The sequence below is a fragment of the Pan troglodytes genome, chromosome 18, assembly GCF_028858775.2.
Source record: "Pan troglodytes isolate AG18354 chromosome 18, NHGRI_mPanTro3-v2.0_pri, whole genome shotgun sequence".
Classification (NCBI taxonomy): Eukaryota; Metazoa; Chordata; class Mammalia; order Primates; family Hominidae; genus Pan; species Pan troglodytes.
This window is the reverse complement of record NC_072416.2, coordinates 51,225,109-51,252,581: the sequence shown is the minus strand read 5'-3', so window position 1 is coordinate 51,252,581 and position 27,473 is coordinate 51,225,109. Positions and strand designations below refer to the sequence as shown.

At 35.5% G+C, this 27,473-nt stretch overlaps 1 protein-coding gene across 38 annotated transcripts in view; it reads right to left on the bottom strand.

Moving 5' to 3' along the window:
• Positions 1–27,473, bottom strand: part of CHD9 (chromodomain helicase DNA binding protein 9) — a 272,245-nt gene that overhangs the window by 46,277 nt on the left and 198,495 nt on the right. For all 38 annotated transcript variants that reach the window (XR_010152345.1, XM_009430786.5, XM_054668389.2 and 35 more), the window contains 7 exons: positions 26,575–26,742; positions 25,408–25,587; positions 18,103–18,213; positions 13,705–13,901; positions 13,069–13,268; positions 7,403–7,562; positions 6,888–6,977 (listed from right to left, as the gene is read on the bottom strand). Coding sequence is in view for 37 of the 38 variants with exons in the window: in XM_009430786.5 (XP_009429061.2) it covers positions 6,888–6,977; positions 7,403–7,562; positions 13,069–13,268; positions 13,705–13,901; positions 18,103–18,213; positions 25,408–25,587; positions 26,575–26,742 (1,106 nt within the window). In the remaining variant the exon portion in view is untranslated. The remainder of the gene's footprint in view (positions 1–6,887; positions 6,978–7,402; positions 7,563–13,068; positions 13,269–13,704; positions 13,902–18,102; positions 18,214–25,407; positions 25,588–26,574; positions 26,743–27,473) is intronic.

Below are 27,473 nucleotides of genomic sequence, written 5' to 3'. Positions count from 1 at the left end.
GGCTTCAAACTCAAGAAAGAGTTCTGGGAGAAATATGTAAATTTCAGATTTACCTGTTTATAGATCATATTTGGTATGATGAGGCTGCATGAGTTCACCTAAGGAAAAAGGTAAGAGAGCTGAGGACGGAGCTCTTGGTCAATCCAGTATTTAGAGATCTATTAGAGAAGTAAGAGCTAGCAAGAGGGAATGAAAAGGAAAGAGTAGTGAGAAAAAGGACAACCAGATGGGTATAGTTAGCATAAATGCCTACAGAAGACAGCATCTTATGGAGGACGAGGGAGAGTAAATTTGGAGAGTTGATCATACTGTAGGTCATTAGGGGCCATGTTAAGAACCACTTTAGTGAGACCCCGAAGAAGAAAGATCCATTGGAATGGGTTAAATAGAAAATGCAAGATAAAGAAGTAGAGATAGTAAATATAGGCAATCTTTTTTGTTGTTGTCTGAATCTTTGCTCTGCCATTTTTATCTGGGTAACCTTAGACAAATTTCTTTTTTCTTTTTTTTTTTAATTGTATTTCCATAGGTTTTTGGAGAACTGGTGGTATTTGGTTACATGAGTAAGTTCTTTAGTGGTGATTTGTGAGATTTTGGTGCACCCATCTCCCGAGCAGTATACACCGCACCCAATTTGTAGTCTTTTATCCCGAACCCCCTTCCTGCCCTTTCCCCCCTGAGTCCCCATAGTGTACTGTCTTTCTTATGTCTTTGCATCCCCATAGCTTAGCTTCCACTTATGAGAACATATGATGTTTGGTTTTTCCATTCCTGAGTTACTTCACTTAGAATAATAGTCTCCTATCCCCCAAGGTTGCTGCAAATGCCATTAATCCATTCCTTTTTATGGCTGAGTAGTATTCCATCATATATACATATATACCACAGTTTCTTTATCCATTCGTTGATTGATGGGTATTTGGGTTGGTTCCACGTTTTTTGCAATTGCAAACTGTGCTGCTATAAACATGTGTGAGCAAGTATGTTTTTAATATAATGACTTCTTTTCCTCTGGGTAAATACCCAGTAGTGGGATAGCTGGATCAAATGGTAGTTATACTTTTATCTCTTTAAGGAATCTCCACGCTGTTTTCCATAGTGGTTGTACTAGCTTATATTCCCACAAGAAGTGTAGAAGTGTTTTGTTCACTACATCCATACCAACATCTATTATATTTTGATTTTTTGATTATGACCATTCTTGCAGGAGTAAGGCAGTAAGTATCACATTGTGGTTTTGATTTGCATTTCCCTGATCATTAGCGATATTGGGCATTTTTTCTTATGTTTGTTGGCCACTTGTACATGTTGTTTTGAGAATTGTCTATTTGTGTCCTTAGCCCACTTTTTGATGGAACTTTTCTTTTTTTTCTAATTTGAGTTTGTTGTGTAGATTCTGGATATTAGTAGTCCTTTGTCAGATGTACAGATTATGAAGATTTTCTCCCACTCTGTGGGTTGTCTGTTTACTCTGCTGACTGTTCCTTTTGCCATGCAAAAGCTCTTTAGTTTAATTAAGTCCCAGCAATTTATCTTTGTTTTTACTGCAATTGCTTTTGGGTCCTTAGTCATGAAATCCTTGCCTAAGCCAATGTCTAGAAGGGTTTTTCCAATGTTATCTTCTAGAATTTTTATAGTTTCAGGTCTTAGATTTAAGTCCATGATCCATCTCTAGTTGATTTTTATTATTATACTTCAAGTTCTAGGGTACATGTGCACAACGTGCAGATTTGTTACATATGTATACATGTGCCATGTTGGTGTACTGCACCCATTAACTTGTCATTTACATTAGGTATATCTCCTAATGCTATCCCTCCCCCTTACCCCCACCCCACGACAGGCCCCAGTGTGTGATGTTCCCCTTCCTGTGTCCAAGTGTTCTCATTGTTCAATTCCTACCTATGAGTGAGAACATGTGGTGTTTGGTTTTTTTGTCCTTGTGATAGTTTGCTGAGAATGATGGTTTCCAGCTTCATCCATGTCCCTACAAAGGACATGAACTCATCATTTTTTATGGCTGCATAGTATTCCATGGTGTATACGTGCCACATTTTCTTAATCCAATCTATCACTGATGGACATTTGGGTTGGTTCCAAGTCTCTGCTGTTGTGAATAGTGCCGCAATATACGTACGTGTGCATGTGTCTTTATAGCAGCATGTTTTATAATCCTTTGGGTATATACCCAGTAATGGGATGGCTGGGTCAAATGGTATTTCTAGTTCTAGATCCTTGAGGAATCGCCACACTGTCTTCCACAATGGTTGAAGTAGTTTACAGTCCCACCAACAGTGTAAAAGTGTTCCTATTTCTCCACATCCTCTCCAGCACCTGTTGTTTCCTGACTTTTTAATGATCGCCATTCTAACTGGTGTGAGATGGTATCTCATTGTGGTTTTGATTTGCATTTCTCTGATGGCCAGTGATGATGAGCATTTTTTCATGTGTCTGTTGGCTGCATAAATGTCTTCTTTTGAGAAGTGTCTGTTCATATCCTTCTCCCACTTGTTGATGGGGTTGCTTTTTTCTTGTAAATTTGTTTGAGTTCATTGTAGATTCTGGATATTAGCCCTTTGTCAGATAAGTAGATTGCATTTTTGTATAAGGTGAGAAAAGAGGATCCAGTTTCATTTGCCTACATGTGGCTTGCCAATTATCCCAGCACCATTTGTTGAATAGGGTGTCTTTTCCCCACTTTATGTTTTTGTTTGCTTTGTTGAAGATCAGTTGGCTGTGTTTGGCTTTATTTCTTGGTTCTCTATTCTGTTCCATTGGTCTGTGTGCCTATTTTCATACCAGTACCATGCTGTTTTGGTGACTATGGCCTGATAGTACAACTTGAAATCAGGTAATGTGATGCCTCCTGATTTGTTCTTTTGGCTTAGTCTTGCTTTGGCTATGCAGGCTCTTTTTTCATTCCATATGAATTTTAGGACTGTTTTTCTCTAGTTCTGCGAAGAATGATGGTGGTATTTTGATAGGAATTGCATTGAATTTGTAGATTGCTTTTGGCAGTATGGCCATTTTCACAATATTGATTCTACCCACCCATGAGCATGGGATGTGTTTCCATTTATTTGTGTCATCTATGATTTCTTTCAGGAGTGTTTTGTAGTTTTCCTTGTAGAGAGCTTTCACGTCCTTGGTTAGGTATATTCCTAAGTACTTTTTTTTTTTCTGGCTATTGTAGAAGGAGTTGAGTTCTTGATTTAATTCTCAGCTTGGTCGCTGCTGGTGTACAGGAGAGCTACTGATTTGTGTACATTAATTTTGTATCCTGAAACTTTGCTGAATTCTTTTATCAGTTCTAGGAGCTTTTTGGAGGAGTCTTTAGGGTTTTCTAGGTATACAATCATATCATCAGCAAACAGCAACAATTTGACATCCTCTTTACCAATTTGGATGCCCTTTCTTTCTCTTGTCTGATTGCTCTGGCTAGGACTTCCAGTACTATGTTGATCAGAAGTGGTGAGAGTGGGCATCCTTTTCTAGTTCCAGTTTTCAGAGGGAATATTTTCAACTTTTCTCCAATCCAGTATTATGTTGGCTGTGTGGTTGTTATAGATAGGTTGTTATAGATTGCTTTTATTACATTCTGGTATGTCCCTTGTATGCTGATTTTGCTGAGAGTTTTAATCATAAAGTGATGCTGGATTTCGTCAAATGCTTTGTGTTTACTGAAATGATCATGTGATTTTTGTTTTTAATTCTGTTTATGTGGTTTATCACATTTGTTGACTTGCATATGTTAAACCATCCCTGGTATGTAACCCACTTGATCATGGTGGATTATCTTTTTGATACGTTGCTGGATTCAGTTAGCTAGTATTCTGTTAAAGATTTTTGCATGTATGTTCATTAAGGATACTGGTCTGTAGTTTTCTTTTTCGGTTATGTCCTTTCCTGGTTTTGGTATCAGGGTGATACTGGCTTCATAATATGATTTAGGGAGGATTCTCTCTTTCTCTATCTTGTGGAATAGTGTCAAAAGGATTGGTACCAATTCTTCTTTGAATGTCTGGTAGAATTCAGCTGTTAATCCATCTGGTCCTAGACTTTTTTTGTTGTTGGTAACTTTTTTATTACCATTTCAATCTCACTGCTGTTCTTTGTTTAGGGTATCTAATTCTTCCTGATTTAAGCTAGGGTGGTTGTATCTTTCCAGAAATTCATGCATCTCCTCTAGGTTTTCTAGTTTATGTACATAAAGGTATTCATAGTAGCCTGGAATGATCTTTTGTATTTCCATGGTGTCAGTTGTAATATCTCCTGTTTTATTTCTAATTGAGCTGATTTGGATTTTCTCTCTTCTTTTCTTGGTTAATCTTGCTAATAAATACAGGCAACTTTTTAAAGGAGTTTGTGGTGAAGAGGATTAGAGAAATGGAGTCTGAGAATGCATATTGAGAGAGGTTTTTTCCTTTGTTAAGTGACTGATATTAAGGCATACATGTATGCCAGAAGAATGATGTAGTAAAGAGAGAGAGAAAAAAAGATCCAAGAAAGGTAAAGTCCCAGAAAGGTAAGAGTAAAGTCCTTAAAAGGTAAGAAGAAACGAGTTCCATGCTGCACAAGGTTTGCCTTAGGAGGAGGGACATTTCTACTGTATCTTGAAGGAATAGGTGGACATATATGCAAGTAAAACTGAAGGTAGCTCTTATCTGACTGTGTCTACTTTTTTCCATGAAATATGTAGCAAGGTCATTATTGGAGGGTGGTAGTTGGAGGGTGGAAAGATGGTTTGAGGAGAGAGGTACAAAATGGTTCTCTTAAAGAGTAGGAATATGAATTGACTAGCCACAACAGTTAAACAGTAGATGTTTAATCTCTTTTGAGATGAGATCTATGCTCACAAATTTGAAGTTAGTCATTCAGCATGGCTTGCTTGATTCTCTCCACAAATGTTCAGCTACTTAGGTGCAGGGAAGAAGTAAATGGCTAGCTGAGATTAACCTGAGTTGAGGTTGTAATATATATCTAGAACAGAAAGAAAGACAGGCAAAATGAGATAGATAAGGATTTTAGTTAGCAAGTAGAGTGCTAGACTATAGAATCTATGTTGAATAATGAGGAAAGAGGGGGCATGAAAGTGGTGATGGCTAGTGAGTAAGTGTTAAGATGTGGGGACATCGTGATGAGATTAGAGAATTATAATGAGAAGTACCCAAGTTAAGTGAGTTAGAAGGAAGGATGTCACTGTCAAAATTCTGATTAAATAAGTGCTGTTAGTGGTGATAGCAAGATCAACTGTATGACCAGGTGATTATGCGGCTGTAGTGGGGAGAAAAAGAGGTAACTATATAAAGGCCAAGGAAATGAGAGACCAGGGTGTTAAATGGATCATAGGTGGATATAGAAGTCAGTCACCATAAACCTTCTTTAATTGTAATAAGAGGGAAGAAGAAAAGACTGAGTACAGAAAAATTAAATTTTAGATTTGGTGGCAGGAAGCTGAAGGAATTTGTTTTATGGCTTGCTTACATTTCTCTACAAAGGTGGGGGAATATCATTTGCTGAGAATGGGGGGTTGAGTAGTAGGTTTCTGCATAACTCAGATAATTACAGAGAATGGAGAAGAAAACTGGGAAAGGTTACTTGTAGTATTAAGAGGCAAGATGAAACTAGAAACAGAAAATTCTAGTAGCACCTCCCTGGTATCCTATACATACACAAAAGTATTTATTACATTGCGGTTTAGTTTTTTCTATTTCCTCCTTACTGAGACCATAAACTCCTTAGGGATCAAGACTGTGTTTTGTCTTTGTATTCCTAGTGCTTCACAGTGCCTGGTGCTTAAGGAGTACTCAAAAAGTAGTTCTGTAGGAATGAATGAATTGGTCATTAAATCAGTGTCTGTGTCTGGGGCTGGGTGTGGTGGCTCACACCTGTAATCCCAGCACTTTGGGAGGCTGAGGCAGGCAGATCACCTGAGGTTAGGAGTTCAAGACCAGCTTCGCCAACATGGTGAAACCTTGTCTCTACTAAAAATACAAAAATTAGGCAGGTGTGATGGCACCTGTAATCCCAGCTACTCAGGGAGCTGAGGCACAAGAATCACTTGCACCTGGGAGGTGGAGGTTGCAGTGAGCCGGTATCATGCCACTGCACTCCAGACTGGGTGAAAGAGTGAGATTCTGTCTCAAAATAAATAAATAAACAAACAAATAAAAAATCTGTGTCTGCTTTAATGGCATCTAGTTTCCATTAGATACCATTCTTAATATTACTACTACTATTGTTACGTTGTGACTTCTAGTGATGGCCAAGATGAGAGCAATAAAAGAGAAGTAACAAATTGGCAAGGGTTAATTCCTTAAGTTTCATGGATTTTCTACCTTATAAGTTTCACAGACTAAGGAGCCGCCTAACATACAATATTCTGGTCATATAATTTTTGCCTCATCATGTTATTGAAAAATAAAAATAGGCTGGGCGTGGTGGCTCACGCCTGTAATCCCAGCACTTTGTGGGGGGGCCAAGGCGGATGGATCACCTGAGGTCAGGAGTTCGAAACCAGCCTGGCCAAGATGGTGAAACCCCGTCTCTACTAAAAATACAAAAAAATTAGCCGGGCGTGGTGACGCATGCCTGTAATCCCAGCTACTCGGGAGGCTGAGGCAGGAGAATTCCTTAAACCCAGGAGGCGGAGGTTGCAGTGAGCTGAGATTGTGCCACTGCACTCCAGCCTGGGCAACAAGAGTGAAACTGTCTCAAAAAAAAATGAATAAATAAAATAAATATATCATTTAAGCCAGGTGTGGTGGTGTGCCTATAGTGCAAGCCACTCAGGAGGCAGAGGTGGGAGGATCGCTTGAACCCAGGAGCTTGAAGCTGCCTGGGCAAGACAACAAACAAACAAAAATAATAAAAATTGTTTAACTTACCTTGCATCAACTCCATCAAATACTTTCTGACACTCATTTCCAATAACTTCTTGCTTTAGATAATACAGCATTCTCACACGAAGCAAAACCCTAAAAACAAGGGAAAATAAATCAAAAGGCATAAAGACATTCATCGTTTAAAATATTCGGACATGGGGTTAAAATTAGGAAGGAATTTGTGTACAGATTTTAAAATAATGAAATATTACTTCTGATTAAATGAATCTTATTACCACCATATAAAGAACTTCTCCAAAATCTTCATAATCATCATTATTTCATATACAAGTAAGATATAATGAGCTCATTTGGAGGCCAGTTTTACTTATCTGTTGGTGAGAACAATGACACAAGAGGTATCATGATTTGCTTGAAGGATACCTTGTAAAATTAGGATTAGGATTGGCCCTAGACCATGCTGTCTCTGTACTCAAAATCAGCAAGCTTAAAGAGTATTAATAAATTCAGAACAGTAAATATTTAAAGAGTTGTGTTTAAAATACCCTACTACCTACTTATTACAGTGGTGTTTTATATGTTTTTTGTAGCCTTCATCTTGAAGGAGCTGCTCGGGATTATATTTTCGAAGCCATTCTGCTTTTTGTATGTCAAATGAGCTTGTTTGAGTTTTTACTTTCTTCCCTTTTCGACCCCTGGGTACAGGAGCTGATAGGCCTGTTAAAATAAGGACATGTAAAATTAGGAATAATTTGTATAAAAATTTGCAATCTGAAAGATTGTTTCAATGCAAGAAATTTCTGGAGACTTTCTGAGGTCTGTTCAGAGATCTTTAAAATATTAGTAACAATACTGACCCAACCACAAATCAAGATGATGGTTTTATACATATTAAAACATATTTCCCCCAAATAGCTAACAATTCTACATCTCATATTAATCATTCTGATTTCCTTTTTGTTCCAAAACAGATTATTTTTTTACAAATATAAAACCCAAAAGATCAAACTTATGCCCTCTGCTTTACTTTTGCTTTCCTAGATACTAAAAGATATGTTTTGACCTCTACTCTTGCTTTTCAAAATTGATTTAGATAGATTAGGTTAGCCATCCTCTTCAAGATAGCTAAACTCATTTTAGTTCTTTGAGTTATTTGTTGTGAAATATTTAAAAACTATAAAAACGTACTGCCACTCTTCATGTTCACATATTCCATGTTTACTTAGTTTTTTTTTGTTGTTTTGTTTTGTTTTTTTTGAGACAGAGTCACTCTGTTGCTCAGGCTGGAGTGCAGTGGCGTGATGTCGGCTCACTGCAACCTCTGCCTTCTGGGTTCAAGTGATTCTCCTCCCTCAGCCTCCTGAGTAGCTGGGATTACAGGCATGCGCCACCACGCCTGGCTAACTTTAGTAATTTTAGTAGAGATAGGGTTTCACCATGTTGGCCAGTCTGGTCACAAACACTTAGTTTTTTATTAAAGGAAATAATACATAGTTGAAGTCCCTATGTAGTCCTCTCCTATCAAATTCACTCATTCCTTCCCAGAGATTACCACTACCCTGAATTTGTTTTTCCATTCCATGCATGTTTGAACTATTATTACCTATGTTGGATAAGTATTTAGTATTTAAGTTTTCAGATATTATATTATAAATGTAAGCCTGCACCTTATTTATTACTCTGAACTTTTAAAAAATTTATCCTGGTTGACTCATGAGGCTCTAATTCATCTATTTTTGTTTCTGTATAATAATTTATTACATAACTATACCACCTCCTATTTATTAATCTTCCATGAATTTGAGCTGTTTTGCTTGTAATTTTTCACAATTATTAATAATGCAGTTTTGACTCCTCTTGCAATTCTTGTACCTCATTTACCTTTTCCTTGCCATTTTATAACAGGTGGGTACTCCACTACAATGGTACATAGAAGCACTGTATGGGTTTGTCCATTTTTCCTTATAATTTTGGCAGAGGTTTTTTTTTTCTTTTGCCTTTACATTTTGAGACTATTTTAGATGTATGTAAGTTCATACTTGTTATAGTTTCTTCTATGGATTATTCTTTTTAATTATTAGGTAGTGTCCCCTTTTTTTTTATTCCAATTGATACCTTCCATCTTAAATTCACTTTGTTCTATGTTAATGGTACTACAACATTTTGTACGGTTTAGTATTTGCATGGTATAGTTTTACTAAATAAACTTTTAAGCTTGTTTGGTGTTTAATAATATCTCTTTAAAGTATAAAATGTTTATTTTTCCCCCCATCTAACAATCTTCCTCTTTTAACAGGTGAAAATATACATAGGCTGCATACATATGTTTATATATTTAGTTTTACAATTTTATTGTTTATCATTCCTTCCTTCTTTCTTTGTTTTGCTGGAATGATAAATAGTTCTGTATTCCAATCTTCTCCACCCTTGTTGGTTCGAAATAGTACATACTTAAAAATACACATGCTTAAATTTTCCTAATGAAATCTACAGATATTCTGTATTTCCAATTTTCTTCCTAACAAGATTTTCCCAGATTCATCATTCAATCTTCTTTTTACTTTTTCATTTCATTATATGTTGTTATAATTTATAGGCTTCTGCTTTCACTGTTTTTACAGCACCTTATTCTTTCGAAGTCATGGTATATTTGAAGTATCTTTGAAGATATTAATGATAGTTAAAGAAAAGGTGTCCTCCTTTTTGAAATCCTTGTTTCCTTCAAGTTCATTTTAATGTTTTTTTTTCTTTTTCTTTTTCTTCTTTTTTTTTTTCTTCTGAGACAGAGTCTCGCTCTGTCAGCCAGGCTGGAGTGCAGTAGCGTGATCTCGGCTCACTGCAACCTCCGCCTCCCAGGTTCAAGTGATTCTCATGCCTCAGCATCCCAAGTAGCTGGGATTACAGGCACATGTCACCATGGCTGGCTAATTTTTGTATTTTTAGTAGAGACGGGGTTTCACCATGTTGGCCAGGCTGGTCTTGAACTCTTGACCTCAAGTGATCTGGCCACCTCAGCTTCCCAAAGTGTTGGGATTACAGGGGTGAGCCACCGTGCCCAGCCAATGGTTTTTTGTCTCTCTCTTTCATGTTAGAGACTTTCCTGAGATGCCTGATAATCCTTGGCTGTTTTTGCTCTTATTTAAGTGTGACAAATAAAAAAGGTGATAGGGAGACTGAAGGGATGGAGCATAGTGATTGTGGGCTCACTGAAGGGTAACTGGCTGGGGTTTTTTTTTTTTTTTCCTGTCATTATCTTTAGGTTTGGGGCAAGCCCTTTAGTTTTATTCCTTGAGTAATAGAACAACCAGAATGCACACAGTTATTTAATCCCTATTTAGTAGCTCTACAACTCAACTACCAGTGCAACCCAGACTTCTATTTTACTCTTTCCAGAGAAAAAATTTTGAGTCAGTTTTCATCCTGGCTACATGGAACTGAAGAGGGTATTTAGGGCCTTTTTTTAAACCGCTTTGAATGAAAGCTTCTATCCTTACACACCCACTTCCAGAGGTTCCTGATGTCACAAATTCCTAAGACATTTGGGAAATCTGTAAAGCAAAGCAGTTTGCCTTTCCCACTGCTGACCTAAGATTCAGCTCTCTCAGGTTGGTTAAATCAGTTACCACTAATATATTTGCCTCCAGCTTCCAAAATCTTGTTGCCGTTTCCTCTCCCATTTTTGAGAGTTTATGCTTATTTTAAAATTATAGAATACAAGTATATACAACAGTCCCATTATCCACCTTCAATAATTATCAACTCATGGCCAATTTTGTTCACCCCCAATCTTTCACATTATTTTGAAGTAAATGTAATAAATCAATCATTTAATTCATAAATATCAACGGTATCTTTTAGCAATATCTAAAAGATATTTAGTGATATCTAAATTTAATTTAACAGAGGTATCTATTTAGTGATAAAGCCTCCATTAAAATAGCTACAACACTATTATCAGCCCTAAGATGCAATAATAGCTTCTTAATATTTGGTATTCAACATTCTAATTAGTTAATAAAGATAATAAAACATTTCCTCTGGGTTATTTGTTTCAATCAGGATCTAAATAAAGCCCCCACAGCACTTTGGGAGGCTGAGGCAGGAGGATCACTTGAGCTCAGGAATTTTGAGACATGCCTGGGCAACAAAGTGAGACTCCACCTCTAAAAAAAAAAAAAAAAAAAAAAAATTAGCCAGGTGTGATGGTACACGCCTGTACTCCCAGCTATAGGGGAGGAGGATCACTTGAGCCCAGGAGTTTGAGGCTGCAGTGAGCCGTGTTCACGTCACAACACTCCAGCTTGGGCAACAGAACGAGACCCTGTCACAAAACATAAAAATAAAAATAAAGTTCCCAGACCCCACACTGCAACTGGCTGATAACTTTTCAATCTCTTTTAGGTTATAGCAGGGTTTCAATCTTGGCACTACAATATTTTGAGCAGGAAATTTCTTCATTGTAGGGGGCGGGAGACTATCTGTGAACTCCTGGCCTCTACCCACTAGATGCCAGTAACACGCTGAAGGTTGTGATAGTCTGTGGTAGGGGTGGGATTGGGGCAGAAAGTCATCTTTGGCTGTGAATAGATACCTCTCTATTCACTCCTAATCCGATAATTTATTTGTTGAGGAATCCAAGTCTTTTGTTCTGTAGAATTTGTTAAGCTTAGTGCCTTACTTTTTTCTAGTGGAGTTTCAAGAAAGAGTGAAATTACATTTGTGTGATTCTTCCATCTACCTAGAAGTCAGGTCTTCACATTAATTAAACTCACTGTCTCCTATTAAAATAGGCCTACACTGACCACCCTATCTAAAATGGGTGCTTTCTGTTGTTTTCCATCTCAATAGTTTATTTACTTCACAGTAATTACCACAATCTATAACTAATGTACATTCTTACTATGTCTGTCTACCTGGTTAGAATGTAAGGTTCATGAGCTCAGGGATCTTGTCTATCTTGTTTCTTCTTATCTTTTCAACACCTTGCACAAGACACACACCAGCCGTTCAACAGATATTTTTTGATTAAATAGAATAAAATTGTAACAAATTTAAGGGCATAGTAATTCTTTTTATTTTTTACTGGAAATTCAATTATTTTATGCTATAAAATAATTATTTCATGCAAAAAAGAATGTTCTGTTAGCAAGGCTAAGGAGCAAAAAGTACTAGCGTATACCTCTGAGAGGATTGTAAATTGGCATAACCATTTTGGACAGCAAATTAAAGTATAATGAAAATTTAGGCCAGGCATGATGGCTCATGTCTGTGATCCCAGCACTTCGGGTGGCTGAGGGGGAGGATTGCTTGAGCTCAGGAGTTCAAGACCAGCCTGGGCAACACGGTAGGACCCTGACTCTGCAATATAAAAAAATTTTTAAAAGCCGGGTGTGGTGCTACATGCTTGTGGTCCCAGCTACTCAGGAGGTTGAGGCAGAAGGATGGCTTAAGCCCAGGAGGTTGAGGCTGCATTGAGCCATGTTTGCATCACTGTACTCTAGCCTGGGGGACAGAGCAAAATCCTGTCTCAAATAATAAACAAAAATTAAAAAGTATTATGAAAATTTAAAATTGCATATCAATGTTTCTCAAACTTTAATATGTACACTAATTCCTATGGATCTTGTTAAAATGCAGATTCTTATTCAGTAAATCTGAGGCCTAAGATTCTGCATTTCTAAGAAGCTTCCAGAAGATGCTGATGCTGCTGACCCAGAGACCATATTTTAGGTTCTAAAGATGTATATAAGCTATACTTTAATAATTCCATTCTTGATATCTACTTTAGTGAAAGATTTATTTATATGCACAAGGAGGAGGGTACATGGATCTTCTCTGAAACTTGTTTTTTAATTGTCTAAAATTGAAACTACCTAAATACCCATCATCAAAGGAGATACTAAATAAATTATGGAATATCCATACTATGGAATACTGAGCAGAACTTAAAAAATGAGATAGATCTATCTGAGCATAGACGGAAAGACCTCTAAGACATTTAGTTGGGTCATCAATTCCAAACAGATATGTATTTGATAACAAAATGTAAAATCCACCAAACTGATAACATTGGCATTTTCTGAAGCTGGAACTTGAATTGGGAGTGAAGGTTAAGGTTCCTTAATATTATTTGTAATGCTTTTATATTTTATAGGAGAATATGTTAAGTATTACTTATATAACTAAAAATAAATTTTAAAAGCAAATGAAACAATGTTCTTACCTAGATGATTCTGTAGCTCTCGTGTCTGTCCATCTTCAGTTGGAGTAATGAGATCCCATATGAAACCTTTAATCTTCTCATCTCCTCGGTAGTGAACAAGGCAATATGCTAAGAGAGCTCGGCAAATTATCTCTACATCGTGTTCATTTAGCTGCCTTTTGAAACGGCCATGAGATAGAATCTCTCTCCATCGGCCCCACCTGGTTAAAAAAGGTATAGTTACATTGATATTGAGTCAAGTTCTAGAGAAAAATATTAACTCATAGACAAAAGGAATGAAAAACTTTAAAAAATTGTCATTTTTGCTAATTAAGTCTTCCCTACCCATGCATAGAATGTAGAGGAATGGTATAGTAATTTCTAGTATATTTTATTCAGTAATGGATAACATCTAATTTGTATTACTGAATATGCGAATTTAAGAACAAGAAGTTTGACTTTAGTGATACTTTGAAAATTTAAATACTTGAGGATAATCTCATCATTCTGCTCTTAAATATATGCTAAAAATAGAGTACTTTAAAAGTAAATTTTAATGATTCTAAGAAGATAAAAAATATACTCAAAACCAGTATATATTTTCTGTAACATTACATACCAGACTACTTAGAGCAAACATTAAAAACAATGTTTTACCCATAAACTAGCAGGTTTTTCTCAACTCTAAAGCATTCAGTTCTTCCATAGCCATTGGAACGGTCACAGGGTCTCCGGAGTTTGGGCTTTTCATCTCCTTCACTTTCAGCTTCAGATAATTCAGCCAATTCATCTTTTGTGGCACTAAAAGGTCTTGTTTGCTTCCTAATTCTTGGAGTGTCAATAACCAAGCTGTTCTGTAAAACAGAACTGCTATTACCTGAAGGTACTTTTATGATTTTGCTTACAACAGTGTTCTACATTTTTACCTTATACAAACAATAATTACAGAAACACAGACAAAAAGAAACAACTAACAATTTCACCAACCTATTCAGTCAACTTAGAATTGCTTATATTCCTTTAGAATTCTTACTACCACACATGTAAAATTTTATGACATTATAGTCATAGGATAAAAAGAACTTGATATTTTGTATATTAATATAACATTATTATAATCATAAAAATATTTAAAACTGAATTTATGCCTTATAATTTTTCTTTACCTAATTCATAATTTAGATTGTTCTTAATTTTTAAAATAAATAATGCTAAAGTAAATCTTTGTGGCTTAAGTTTATTCTAAAGATAAATTCAAAAGAAGGGAAGTATCCAGAAATGGAAATACTGGTCAAAGGTTATGAATATTTTACAGTGCTTTCCAAAAGACTTAATACACAGAAAGCAAGGCAGTTAATTGCATCAACCTCAGTATGTTCGATTTAGTTTAATTCATTCAAAACAATTTAAGTTAACATACTTTTTATTTTTATTGAGAAACTTCTCTAAGCTAGGCACTATGTTATGGGCTGTGGTATAATGATGAATAAGGCTGTTTCTACTCATAAGGAATTCAAAGTTTTAGTTACACAGACAAATGTGTCACTAAACAAATGCTATTTGGGATGAAATTTTTTATGATATAAGAGGTATCACAGTCAGAGAAAATGTCACAAAGTAGTGATACTAGAAAGACTTCTTAAAGTATTAGAAGTAGTTTGCCAGGCAGTGAGGGAAGAGATAGCATTACAAGTAGAGGAAAGAGCAAGGGACCTGAAGTGGTATCAGATTTTCAGGAAATGCTTATGTCCTAGAGCAGGAGAGGACAAATGGTAGGAGAGAAGGCAGGGACCAGACCATAAAGGTCCTGGTATGCCATAATATGTATGGAATGCATTATATTTAAAGGGCATGTGATGTCCTATGACAGGTGATGTTAACTTTTGCCAAGTGTCTCCACTGTGAAGTTACTAGTTTTCCTTTTGGAATTAATATGTATTTTGGAAGATATACTTTGAAGACACATAAATATGTTGTGTCTCCTTAAACTTTTACCCACTAATTTTAGAATTCACTGATGGATCTTGTATGCTACAATTATTACTACAGTTGATTCATGGTGATTTTTTATTTCCTTCATTCCTTCTACATTTATTAAATGGAATTCTTCTGTAAGAAAGAGTTGTCCCTTTTCCTCTTTTTCCCCTTCCCAGTTTCCTTAAAAAAAAAAAAAAAAAACTAATTGTATTTTTTTCTTAATTTTCAAATGTCTTTTTCCCCATATCTTTTGAGATTTGATACATTTTTGATCTACTTATATTAGCTTTTATATAATAGAAACATTAACTTTCATATACATGTCTGCTACAAATAGTGTCACCAGTCTGACTGCACTTTCATTTTTCCATTACATAATTCTGTCTTGTATAGTTAAATATGCCAGTCACTTCCTTTGTAATTTCTAATTTAGAATGTTTTCCCACCCAAATATTTGTGAAAAGAAATCTAATTTCTATTTTTCATGTTTTGATTAAAAAACACTTAAAAATCTTTTATCACAAATTAGAGTTTACTTGGTATAGAGCATAGGATTATAACGCTCTTCCCAAATGCTAATCCAATATTCTAATCACCATTTATTAAATCATCTCTCTTTAGCACTATTTGTATATTTCATAAACTTATACTTTGATCTTTTTCTGTTGTTATCCTATTCTTTGCTTGGTATCTTTCTGTCAGTACCATACTTTTTAAACTATTGTTTTATATTAATGTATTTTATTTTTTTAAACTAATTTAATTTTTTAAAGACAGGTTCTTGATGTCACTCAGGCTGGAGTGCAATGGCACAATCACAGCTCACTGCAACCTCGAACTCTTGGGGTCAAGCCATCCTCACACCTTCAGGCTCCTTCGTAACTAGGATTACAGGCACGCACAATCACGCCTAGCTAATTTTAAATTTTTTTGTAGAGAACAGGGTCTTGCTATGTTGCCTAGGCTGGTATCAAACTCCTAGCTTCAACCAATCCTCCTGCCTCAGCCTCCTGAAGTGCTGGAATTATACAGGAATGAGCCACTGTGCCCAGCTGTATTAATATATTTAGACACTTTAACATACAGTAATGTTAGTCTTTATTGTACATTTTCAGAAAAGTCCTTAATTTTTTACAAAAGTATAAACTTTAAAATGTTACTGCAAAAGTATTAAATGACTATATGCTTATATAAGTTTATTTACAAAATCCTTAACGCCTTAAAATAATCTACAAAGCCCTGTTGATTTGGCCCATGTCTTCAGTCTCTGACCTCATCTATTACCACCATACTCACTAACTCTTCACATTCTGCCATAATGTATTTCTGCTTCTAGAATACACTAAGCTTATTTCTACCAGTGTCTCATTGCCATTCCCTCTGCCTCAAAGCTTTTCCTGACATTACAGTGTATTGGCTCTTTCTCTTCATTCAAGTCTCCGTGCAGATAATCCTTTTGCAGTGACCTCCCTTGATCACTTCACCTAGTCTAATTCTACTTCTCCAGCATTCTCTACCATCTTACTGCTTTATTTTCCTCACTCTCTAAATTATCTTATATATTTGTTTACCACTTTCTTACCCACCAGGATGTAATTACCAATATATACTGCTGAAAAATCATAAATAGAGATCACATTATAAGCATCATTCTGCATCTCTCTCTTTCTCTGTCTTGGAGCTCTGTTAGTCCACAGTAGATGGTACATAAGAATGTCCATTCTTATTATTTTTTATTTTTAATTATTGCATTAGACAGTATGAATGTACCATTGCTCCCATATAGAAAATTTAGTTTCTAAATTTTTGCTATAACAAAAAATGCTGCAATGAGTATCACTGTACTATATTATCATTGTACATGTATGCTTATTGCTGCAGGGCAGATTCCTGAGTGCATTAAATATTCTTCCAAAAAAAATTTAAAATTATTTTTTCTAGTTATAAGAAAAAATTGTTTAACATTCTGATTTGCACTGCATTACATCTATGCATTAACATTTCTATGTTTACAAACGAACTATTAAAATGTTTAAAATATTCCCAATGGACACATCTCCCAACCAAATTTCACTTTACAGAAATCAAACACAGCTTTCTTTAGGTATATTCTTAAGTGTTCTATATCTTTTTTTTTTCTACTGTGAAGTAGATATCCTATTACATTATATTTTTCTATTTCTGTTAGTACTGATATTTAGGAAGGCTCAATGGCATATTTATCTTCTATCCAGTTAATTCACTAAACTCACTTACGAACTTTTATAGTGTTTTGCAGACCCCACTACTTGTTTAGGTATATGAACATGCCATATGCCAATAATATTTTTATAATTACCTTTTCACGTTTACCTGTTTCACACAGAATTACATATATTTCCAAAATGCATTCAACAATAATACTTATGGATGGTAGTGGTGTTACTCCTAATTGTAAAGCTTTACATTTTAAAAGGCTATCAACAAAGATCCAATGCATGAGTGCTTAATATAAAATTCCTTTAATCATCTAGCTGTTATTTTGATAATTGGTAAGACTCAAAAACACTGATTTCTATACAATTATTAGACAAGTGTGTCTTAGTAAATAAGCAGTTATGCTATTATTATCAGTTCCATAAAGTGAATTTTAGCATTTTGACCTTTTCTTAGCTCAAGGGAAGTCATAAGAGAAGCAGTTTAAAAAATGCCACTTTCTTGACTGCTTTTTTTCTCCTCTTATTTACATTTTACTAGATTATCATTAATGGGTTCTGACACTAAGAAAACATTAAAGAGAAAATAAATGTAACCCATGATTTGAAGACATTAAAAAAATGTAAAAAACATATTATAATTTTAAGAATGTAAAGTATATCCCAAAGTTAAACTTTCCCTGTAGGGATAACCCATCATGGGAGATATTAGATGTATTAAATTGGAGGAGAACCTCACTCAGTTCATTCTGCTACCCTACTTCAATTTATATATGTAGAAATTTGTTTTAGTAACTGCATAATTGAACACCTTAAAATATTACAATACTATTGCCAAAGTATCCCAAAAGCAAGTTTATTTTAGAGGGATAAAAATACTTACTCTGCCACTGATGGCCTCTATATCTATTTCTGCCTTTTTAGCCCATTTTTGCCAGAAGTTGGGATCATCTAAAGAAATATCTGTCCGGTTTCCAGATGCCACAAAACTCGCCTGAAATATATAACGGCAGTTTTAGAGGAAAAATCTATCAAAGTACACTTAAAACATTATCTCCTCACATTTACTATGGATAGAATTTGAATTCTGCATACTCATACATCAAAGGGTGTTTCAAATTCAGTGGTCTGAAACACAGCACTGCATCTGCTTAAGGCAAAGGCTTAATGCAAACACAGGCTGAAGTTTAGGAGCAGAACTAAATAAGTTATTACTGTTGGTTAACTCTGATACTTTTGGTAAGGACTGAATCTTTTTGGTGGGGAGGCTACAGAGAATGGAGGTATGGTTTCTAAAAACATTACAAGACCATTAAGAAATTAGGTTAGAGAACAAGAATTTCCAAACCTGCCTGCACTACAGAGTTAATTTTCTGGTATATTTCTAGTTTATTTTCATCACATTTTCAGATAGTAATATCTCCTAAAGGAAATATAACACAGGATATGGGAAATAAAGGAAAATAAATCATTGTCATTTTAAAAACTCTTTTCCCAAACACACACAAAAAAGAAACTCTGCCTTACCACAGAAACACTGCATAACCACTGTAAAAATTTAAGAAAATATTGAGGAGCAAAAGAAGAAAATACAAGTGATTTATTTTCGTAAATACTGTGGAAATTATAAAATCTTTTAGTTGGAAGAAACTCTAAAGATAACACTTCAACTCTTTAACCTGTGTTCTAATAACCATTATTTACAATTTAAATCACTGTAAATAGGCCTCATCAAAAAATGTCATCAAAATGCTTTATAAAAATGAAAGAAGCATTGAAGATACACAATGTGTTAAGGGCCTGAAAAATATATGTGAATTTTTATAAAAATAAATAGAAGAATATGGTCACATAAAACGATTTTCAAAGGAGACTAGTGGTAAATGGTTTTAAGATAATGCCCAATTATCAGGGATACAAACAAAAGGTAAAAATCTTAATTAAAGAAAAAGTCTTGATAAAATTTAAAAGATCCAGAAAAATCCCACATTAAAAAGATAAAACTGTTAAAAGCAAACAAGCCATTTTTTGATATTCAAGATAACTGTCAGTTTAAGCACTAGATAATTAATACCAAGGAATTGTTTCATTTTATTTTTAAATGTGGTAATAGTATTGTAGTATGTTTTAAAAGTCTTTATTTTTAATGATACATATGGAAACATGTAAAGGTGGTGATTATATCTGGGATTTGCTTCGAAACAGTATGAAAAAATGGGAGGTGGTGATGAAACAAGTTTAGCATGAGTTGATAACTGTTGAATACTGTCTGTATTTGTAGTTTAAACTTTAGAAAACATCCAAGGCAGGCATGGTGGCTCACGTCTGTAAATCCCAAAACTCTGGGAGGCCAAGGCAGGAGGATTACTTGAGCCCACAAGTTCAAGACCAGCCTGGGCAACATAGTGAGACCCCATCTCTGTAATAATTTCTTTTAAAATTAGCCTGAGGTGGTGGTGCACACCTGTAGTCCCAGCTACTTGGGAGGCTGAGGTGGGTGGGTCACTTGACCCCAGGAGGTTGAGAGGTCAAGGCTACAGTGGGCCATGATTGCACCACTGCACTCCAGCCTGGCGAGAAAACAAGAACCTGTCTAAAAAAAAAAAAAAAAAAAAAAAAAAGTCTAAAACACCAAAAATTAAAAGGCTAAATGCCTCTTGCTGAACTTCAGATTCTGTTCATGTTATTGCTTACCAAGTAATAAATGTACTCATTCATTCAATCTAGTATTCTTTTGAGGTTTGGCTTTTAAGATGCTTATATAAAATAAAGCAAATGTTAAATACTGTGTTTCAAAATGTGCATTTTGCGCATATTTACTAAACAGAAATGACAGGAACAAATGTTTTAATGAAATGAATTTAAATTCCCTTTTTTTTTTTTGCTTTCTCTAAACTATAGCTTTAATATAAAACTACTGAAAAACTAATTTTGTATTTCTTTGAACTGATGAATGTGATAAACTGAATAATGGTCCCCAAAGATACCTCATCCTAATCCCTGGAACCTTGTGAGTTTTGTCTTATATGGAAAAGGGACTTTGCAGATATGATTAAGTTAAGGACCTTGAAATAGAGAGATACCTTGTATTATCCAAGTAGGCCCTAAATGTAATTATAAATGTTCTTACAAAAGTGAGGCAGTGGGAGATTTGACTCTAGAAGAGAAAAAGGATATGACATGACAGAAGCAGAGATGGGAGTACTGTGGCCGCAAGCCAAGGAATGCAGGCAGTCTTAGGAAGTGGAAGAAATAAGAAACAGATTCTCCCCTAAAGCTTCCAGAATGAACCAGCCCTACTGACACCTTGATTTTATCCCTGTAAGACTCATGTTAGACTTCTGACACCTAGAACTATAAGAGAAAAAGTTTATGTTGTCTTAAGCCATGAACCTCATGGGCTTTGTAATAATTTGTTACAATGACAACAGGAAATAGCATCAGACACTCTTAACGAGAAACCACATATTATAAAAACTCATATTCAACTTTTTTTTTTTTGAGAAAAGGTCTCACTCTGTTGCCCAGACTGGAGTACAGCTGTATGATCATGGCTCATTGCAGCCTCTAGCTCTTGGTCTCAAACAATCCTCCTGCCTCAGTCTCCCAAGTAGCTGGGACAACAAGCATATGCCAGCTTGCCTGGCTGAGTTTTAACTTTTTTGTAGAGATGGAGTTTCACTTTGTTGCCTAGGCTGGTCTTGAACTTCCAGCCTCAAGGGATCTTCCTGCCTTGGCCTCCCGAAGTGTTAGAATTAGAGGCGTGTGCCACCAGTCCTGACCTTCATATCCAACTTGAAAGAACAAAGACTAACTAGTTTGATAAAACAAAACAACACAGCTATCATTAGCTGTATAAAATAAGTATGTTAAAACAATTCATCAAACTGGTATAAATGAGTATGAGGAACAGACATCTAACTACATGCAAGTAATTCCTTAACTATTTCAGAACAAATTTCTTACAACTGAGGATATATGATACTTTAATATCTTCATTATTATAAACATATCAATTTTCAGGAATAGTGAAGTTTACTGAATGACATTCATAGGGTTTTATTCTGTTCTACAGTTTCAGTGATACATGCCTCTTGAGATTTAACCAATCTGGTAAATGAGTATTTGCCTTACGTGAACTGGAGAACATTTAACATGAAAAGCAGGCTGGGCATAGTGGCTCATGCCTATAATCCCAACACTTTGGGAGGGTAAGGTGGGACGACTTCTTGAGCTCAGGAATTTGAGACCAGCCTGGGCAACAAAGTAAGACTCCCATCTCTATTAAAAAATCAAAAAATTAACTGGGCATGGCGGCATGTGCCTGTGGTCCCAGCAACATGGGAGGCTGCGGCAGGAGGATCACTTGAGCCCAGGAAGTCAAGGCTGTAGTGAATCGTTGATTGCACCACTGCACTCCAGCTTGAGTGACAGAGTGAGATCTGTCTCAAAAAAGAAAAAACAAAAACCCAACAACAAAAAGCAAAAAAACCATAAGGAACGATTAAACATGAAGTAATTGAAAGGACACAATCAGATTTTAAAGTGTGTTACTTTTTGGTTGTTTACCTAAAAAAAAATTATATGCTACAGTGTATAATAATTTTTATTCTGCTATCATATAACTATTGATAATGTAAAAAATTTACCTGGAAGAAATTAAATTTCAGAATTAAATAGCTTTGTTACATTCATTATAAGACAAATGATAAATTTAATTTACAAATAAAACAATTTTAAATTTCTAAACAATTCAAGAGGCTTTTGCTAACTGACATATATAACCTATTTACAAGATAGCTTACATGATTCTCAAGGATTGTGACAAGCAATTATGCCTATAGAAATAAGATGCTACTCCTTCCAAATACTAAATCCTAATATCCTAGTTCCCCCTAAATTTTTCTTCTTAAAATGCATTCCTTCCGCCATTAAATCTCTGTATTATTTGCAAGAGAAGATTTTAAATTGCGAAATCCATCTTCCCATGACAGACAGTGGCAGAAAGGCAGAAGATGCCAACTAAAGGCCCTTACAAATAAGCAATCCATCTGAAGCACAATTTAGATGGTTTTCTTTCCTTTGTAAATTAAGCAATTCAAAGTATTTTGTTCTCTATCAAATTTTTAAAAATCAGACTAGAAACGTTTCTTTTTCTAGGACCCACCTGGCTGCCCTTATAAAAATCTCTCAAAACAAGTTTTAGGGGATATCATCACTTGAAAATGAAGTTACCAATAACGAGTTCTATCTATTTGATGGATATGTACTAAGTCTGAATAGTCTCATAAGGACCCTGTTCCATATATGTATCTCCTTATTAAATACTATTTGATAATGCAAAGAAACAAAGAATGGAATTATTTTATTTCTTCAAATTGTTGAAAACAGTTGAGCAGAGCTGAAGTCTTTGGATCGCAGGAAAAAGTGTAAAATACTACTAACTTTACACCATATCCCATTTTGGCAAATGTCCAGTATCTAATAGCATTCCCATACAACTATGGGAATGAACAAATTATTTGGGAAATGAACAAATTATAAAACAACTAGAGCAACCTCTCAACTCTCCTCAGCATTGTGGTACCTTATCAGTTTTCAAATGTGATAGTTACTCTCTGGTGTGAGGATTTAAAGTAGATATTTAAATGTTTAAGCATTTCTCAATTCTCAGAGCATTAGAGTATACTTGAGTTCTCTAAGTAAAATAAAAGTTAGATAGCACTGTATAGTAAAGTAGGAAAGGCCAAGTACGATTATTATGACCTCCTCTTTAAAGTAAGACTCAAAGAGGTTAATTGTTCAAGGTCACTCAGCTTATGAATCAGAATTCAAAACCTATTTTTCTGACTTTCCATGATCATTATCATTAACATGTTAAATAAGGAAGCCAAGAATCACATGTGCTCGTTAAATGCTTTGCACATGCCTTCATTAATTAAAAACAAAACAAAACAACAACTTTAAGGACAGTATCTCCATGTTTGGCCTAATCAACAAGGACAGTAACCATGACCACCTTTTGATATTAATTAGATTTCAGATATGAGGAAAAATATTTCTGTCCATAGAGTAGAGAACCAAGGAATCAAAACTAAGTAAGATTTCCCAGGAAAAAAACTAGAGCCGGGGTACATCTACTTAGTCATGACTAGTTTTAGTTCTCAGTCTTATACTTTACTTCTGCAATGTTCCTTTTGGAAACAAAATGAACTACTTTTTTTCTGATTTATTCTCTACTAATTTCCAAATCTGTATCTGTGTCCCAGGCAACTCTCCTAGACATCTCCATTTGGATCCTGTAAATGTCATAAATACAACAGCTCCAATACTTTCTTTTCCCCATATGAATGTCCTTCTCTATCTTAAAGACAACCATGACCCTCCTAGCTACTTAAGCAAAAAATCTTCAAGTCATTTCTGACTCTTCCTTCTCAAAATTTCTAACTGGTCATCTACACCTATTGATTCAAGTAGGTCTCCATGACCCTGGTTCACCCATCATTATTTCCTACACAAGTCCCTTAAATAATCCTGTTTCTAGTCTTTCCCCTTTCCAACTTGTTCTCCATGCTGCTGCTAGAGTTAAATTTCTAAACCAGATTGCATTATGTCCAATTTCTGCTTGAAGGACTTTAAAAGCTTAACTGCCTTAGGATCAATTTCAAATTCCTCAAAAGGGCACATAAAGCCCTTCACAATTTGGGTTCAACTTCCCTAACTCCTTCACCGTTTCATCTCCACGTAATTCATCTCCTGTATCCATACATGCCTATGTCATATTCCTGAAATATTCCTTGTAGTTTAGCAACATATGACTCATTTAGCTGGCTTTTTCTTTCTCTTTGTAAAACAATGAAATTCGCAATTCCCTCAAGACTCAGGTTGAATGTTCTTTTCTTTGCAAAGGCTTTCTTTATTCAGAATATACAGAATTAATAATCTCCTACTTTATTTTTTTTCAGCAACTATAATCCTTTCATTTTAGTATTCCTGGCATTTAGCAAAATACCTGACACAAGAATTTATTAGTCTGCTAAATGAATGCAAGCGAGTTTCTATTTGAAGGCTGGTATCATTACTTTGGTACAGCACCTGTACTTCCTGCTATACCACAATATTCCCCATAAAGATAAAGAAAAACTTCTGGATTGAAAGCAGAGAGGGGAATGGGGAAGAAGGGAAATGTAGAAAGGAAGTTCAGTGGAAAAGAGAAAACTTGTATGTAGTTTTCTGCAATTAGTGCAGGTGAGACAGAATACTCCAATAATAAACTATTCAGATGAATGGAAGAGGTAAGTTTACCATGTCTTGATTTGGAAAAAAAAAAAAGGAGAGAGAAAGAAAAATGGAATATGGCCAGGCGTGGTGGCTCATGCCTGTAATCTCAGCACTTTGGGAGGCCGAGGCAGGTGGATCACCTGAGGTAAGGAGTTTGAGACCAGACTGGCTAACATGGCGAAACCCCGTCTCTACTAAAATTACAAAAATTAGCCGGGCATGGTGGTGGAGGTTGTAGTAAGCTGAGATCGTGCCACTGTACTCCAGCCTGTGTGACGGAGTGAGACTCTGTCTCAAAAAAAAAAAAAAAAGAAAGAAAAGAAAAAAGGAATATAAAGGCAATTAGTAAACTTTACAAATATTATCACCTAACAGAGTATAGAGTTATTAATGTTTCCTTCCAAAATACAAATTTCATCTTACCCCTTAAGACTTAGATACTCCTGACCTCACGTATCCACCCGCCTTGGCTCCCAAAGTGCTGGGATTACAGATGTGAACCACCTCGCCCGGCCAGATTTAAGTATTTAAAATGAAATCAGAAATTTTCTCTCTCCTTTAGGTTCTTCAAATTATGTAAGCTGATTTAACCTCTTACATTACTTACATTTTGTTCTGCCTTTGGTATATACAGATGTTTAGTTTCTAAATTTCTTTGATTTCATATGTTCTACTCTAACATTTAGAACCATTTCTAGTTATTACATTTATTCTGTTTCACAAGGATCAGAAAAGTTCATGTGCAATTAACATAAGGGATCAGAAAAAAATGAAGGAAAATACATTACCTACTGCATTTTGGCTAATTCAGTATGTTTAAACATTCGGTATAAGAGATAATTAAACTTTTTCAGTAGTTAGGATGTGAACATCACTGCTATGTTAATAAAATTGCACTCACTATTACCTTGGCAAATGTTGACCCACGTCCTTCTGATTCAATTGTAATAGTTTTTGTACGACGTAGTAAAATCTGATCGATATCCTCTTCGCAGAATTTAGAGCCTTCATCTTCTTCCTCCATAATAGCACCATAAGCACCTCTTCGAAGCAGATCTTCTATTTCCTTTTTGGAAAGCTGCTGAATCTAAGGAGAAATTAACTTCCATAAAAATAGTTTTTTTTAAAGTTCATAAAGTGAGAAAGTATCCCTAAAGGATATCAAAGAACACAAGAGGCATGCTTAAACTGCATTTGGGTTTGGGATGCGCATAAGAGAGAATTCACAGAAATAATACATTGAAGTTGTTGACTCTTCTTTGCTCTGTTAAAATAAGAATTATCCATCTGCCTAGAATGGCTTTGGTTAAAACAAGGCCTAAGGGTTGGGTAACATCTTTCAAGGTTCTTTTCTTTATTTTTTTTCTTTTTAAGACAGGGTCTTGCTCTGTTATCCATGCTAGAGTGCAGTGGTGTAAACACAGCTCACTGCAGCCTTGACCTCCTGGACTCAAGCGAGTCTCCTGCCTCAACTTCCCAAGTGGTGTGGACCACAGGCATGCACCATTATGCCCAGCTAATTTTTATTTTTTATAGAGACAGGGTCTTGCCATGTTGCCCAGGCTTGTCTCAAACTCCTAGGCTCAAGCAATCCTCCTACCTCAGCGTCCCAAAGTGCTGAGATTACAGGTGTGAGCCATGTGCCCAGCCCAGTACTAGGATCCTATTACTGATAGATATTAGGCAAGAACCTTGAGCGAAAAAAAAGCCAAAATGTCATCATTTATAACAAGACAAAGCCAATGCTAGTAGATTGACACTAAAAAAAGAATTTGAAAATTGTTTATATAAACACAAATTCTATTTTGCTATGCCATCATACAAATGTCCTAAAAAGAGAGCAAAGAATTTCTATCTTGAAAATACATTTAGAATTCATAAGCTCTGGAGCTACACAGAAAGAAAAGGATTCAAAAGTATTAACTAAACATAGCTCTGTCCTGAAAATGTTCCCCTGCAGAAAACAAATGTGTTTAGTATTCTGCATGGACCAAAACTAAATGACACACTATTGGAGGTAAAATCAAATGCAAAAACACACAAAAATCTCAAGTGAAAAAGAAACTATACATACACCACCAACATTACTTTCTCTTCCACTCATGCTCTGTAACACAGCTTTATCTAGGCCCAGTTTCAAACTGGCTCGGTCAAACATCTCTCTCTCATATGAGTTACGAGTTACCAGTCTGTAGACTTTAACTGCTTTGTTCTGACCAATTCTGTGGCAACGAGCTTGGGCCTATAAAAATGAAAAGTTACATATTTAATTAGTTTCTCAAAAGGCATTTAATAGTAAACTATATGTATGGCATATAAACACATATAAGAATTCTTAGACCATTTTTATTGAATTAGATATAACCTTTTTCTAGAAATTAAGGGAGAGCTTACCACAATGAGAAATAATCCCACAATCAGTAGTAAGTTAAAATTTAGGTTTATAAGCTTAAATATCAAAGAATATAAATTCACAAAGGACTATTTTTTTTGTTTGTTTTTTGAGACGGAGTCTTGCTCTGTCACCCCAGCTGGAGTGCAGTGGTGCGATCTTGGCTCACTGCAACCTCCGCCTCCTGGGTTCAAGTGATTCTCCTGCCTCGGCCTCCTGAGTAGCTGGGATTACAAGCACCTGCCACCACATCTAATTTTTGTATTTTTAGTAGAGATGGGGTTTCACCATGTTGGCCAGGCTGGTCTCGAACTCCTGACCTCAAGTGATCCACCCGCCCCAACCTCCCAAAGTGCTGGGATTACAGGCATGAGCCACTGTGCCTTGCCTTATTATGTTTTAACGGAAGTGTAGTCAGTATACTTTTAGGCAGGGACACAAAACCTATGAACAGATTTTATAGTTGATGGCAACTCAAGTTTTTTGTTGTTTTTTTTAGACATGGGGACTTGCTATGTTGCCCAATCGAACTCCTGGGCTCAAGAGATCCTACCACTTTGGCCTCTCCAAGTACTGGGATT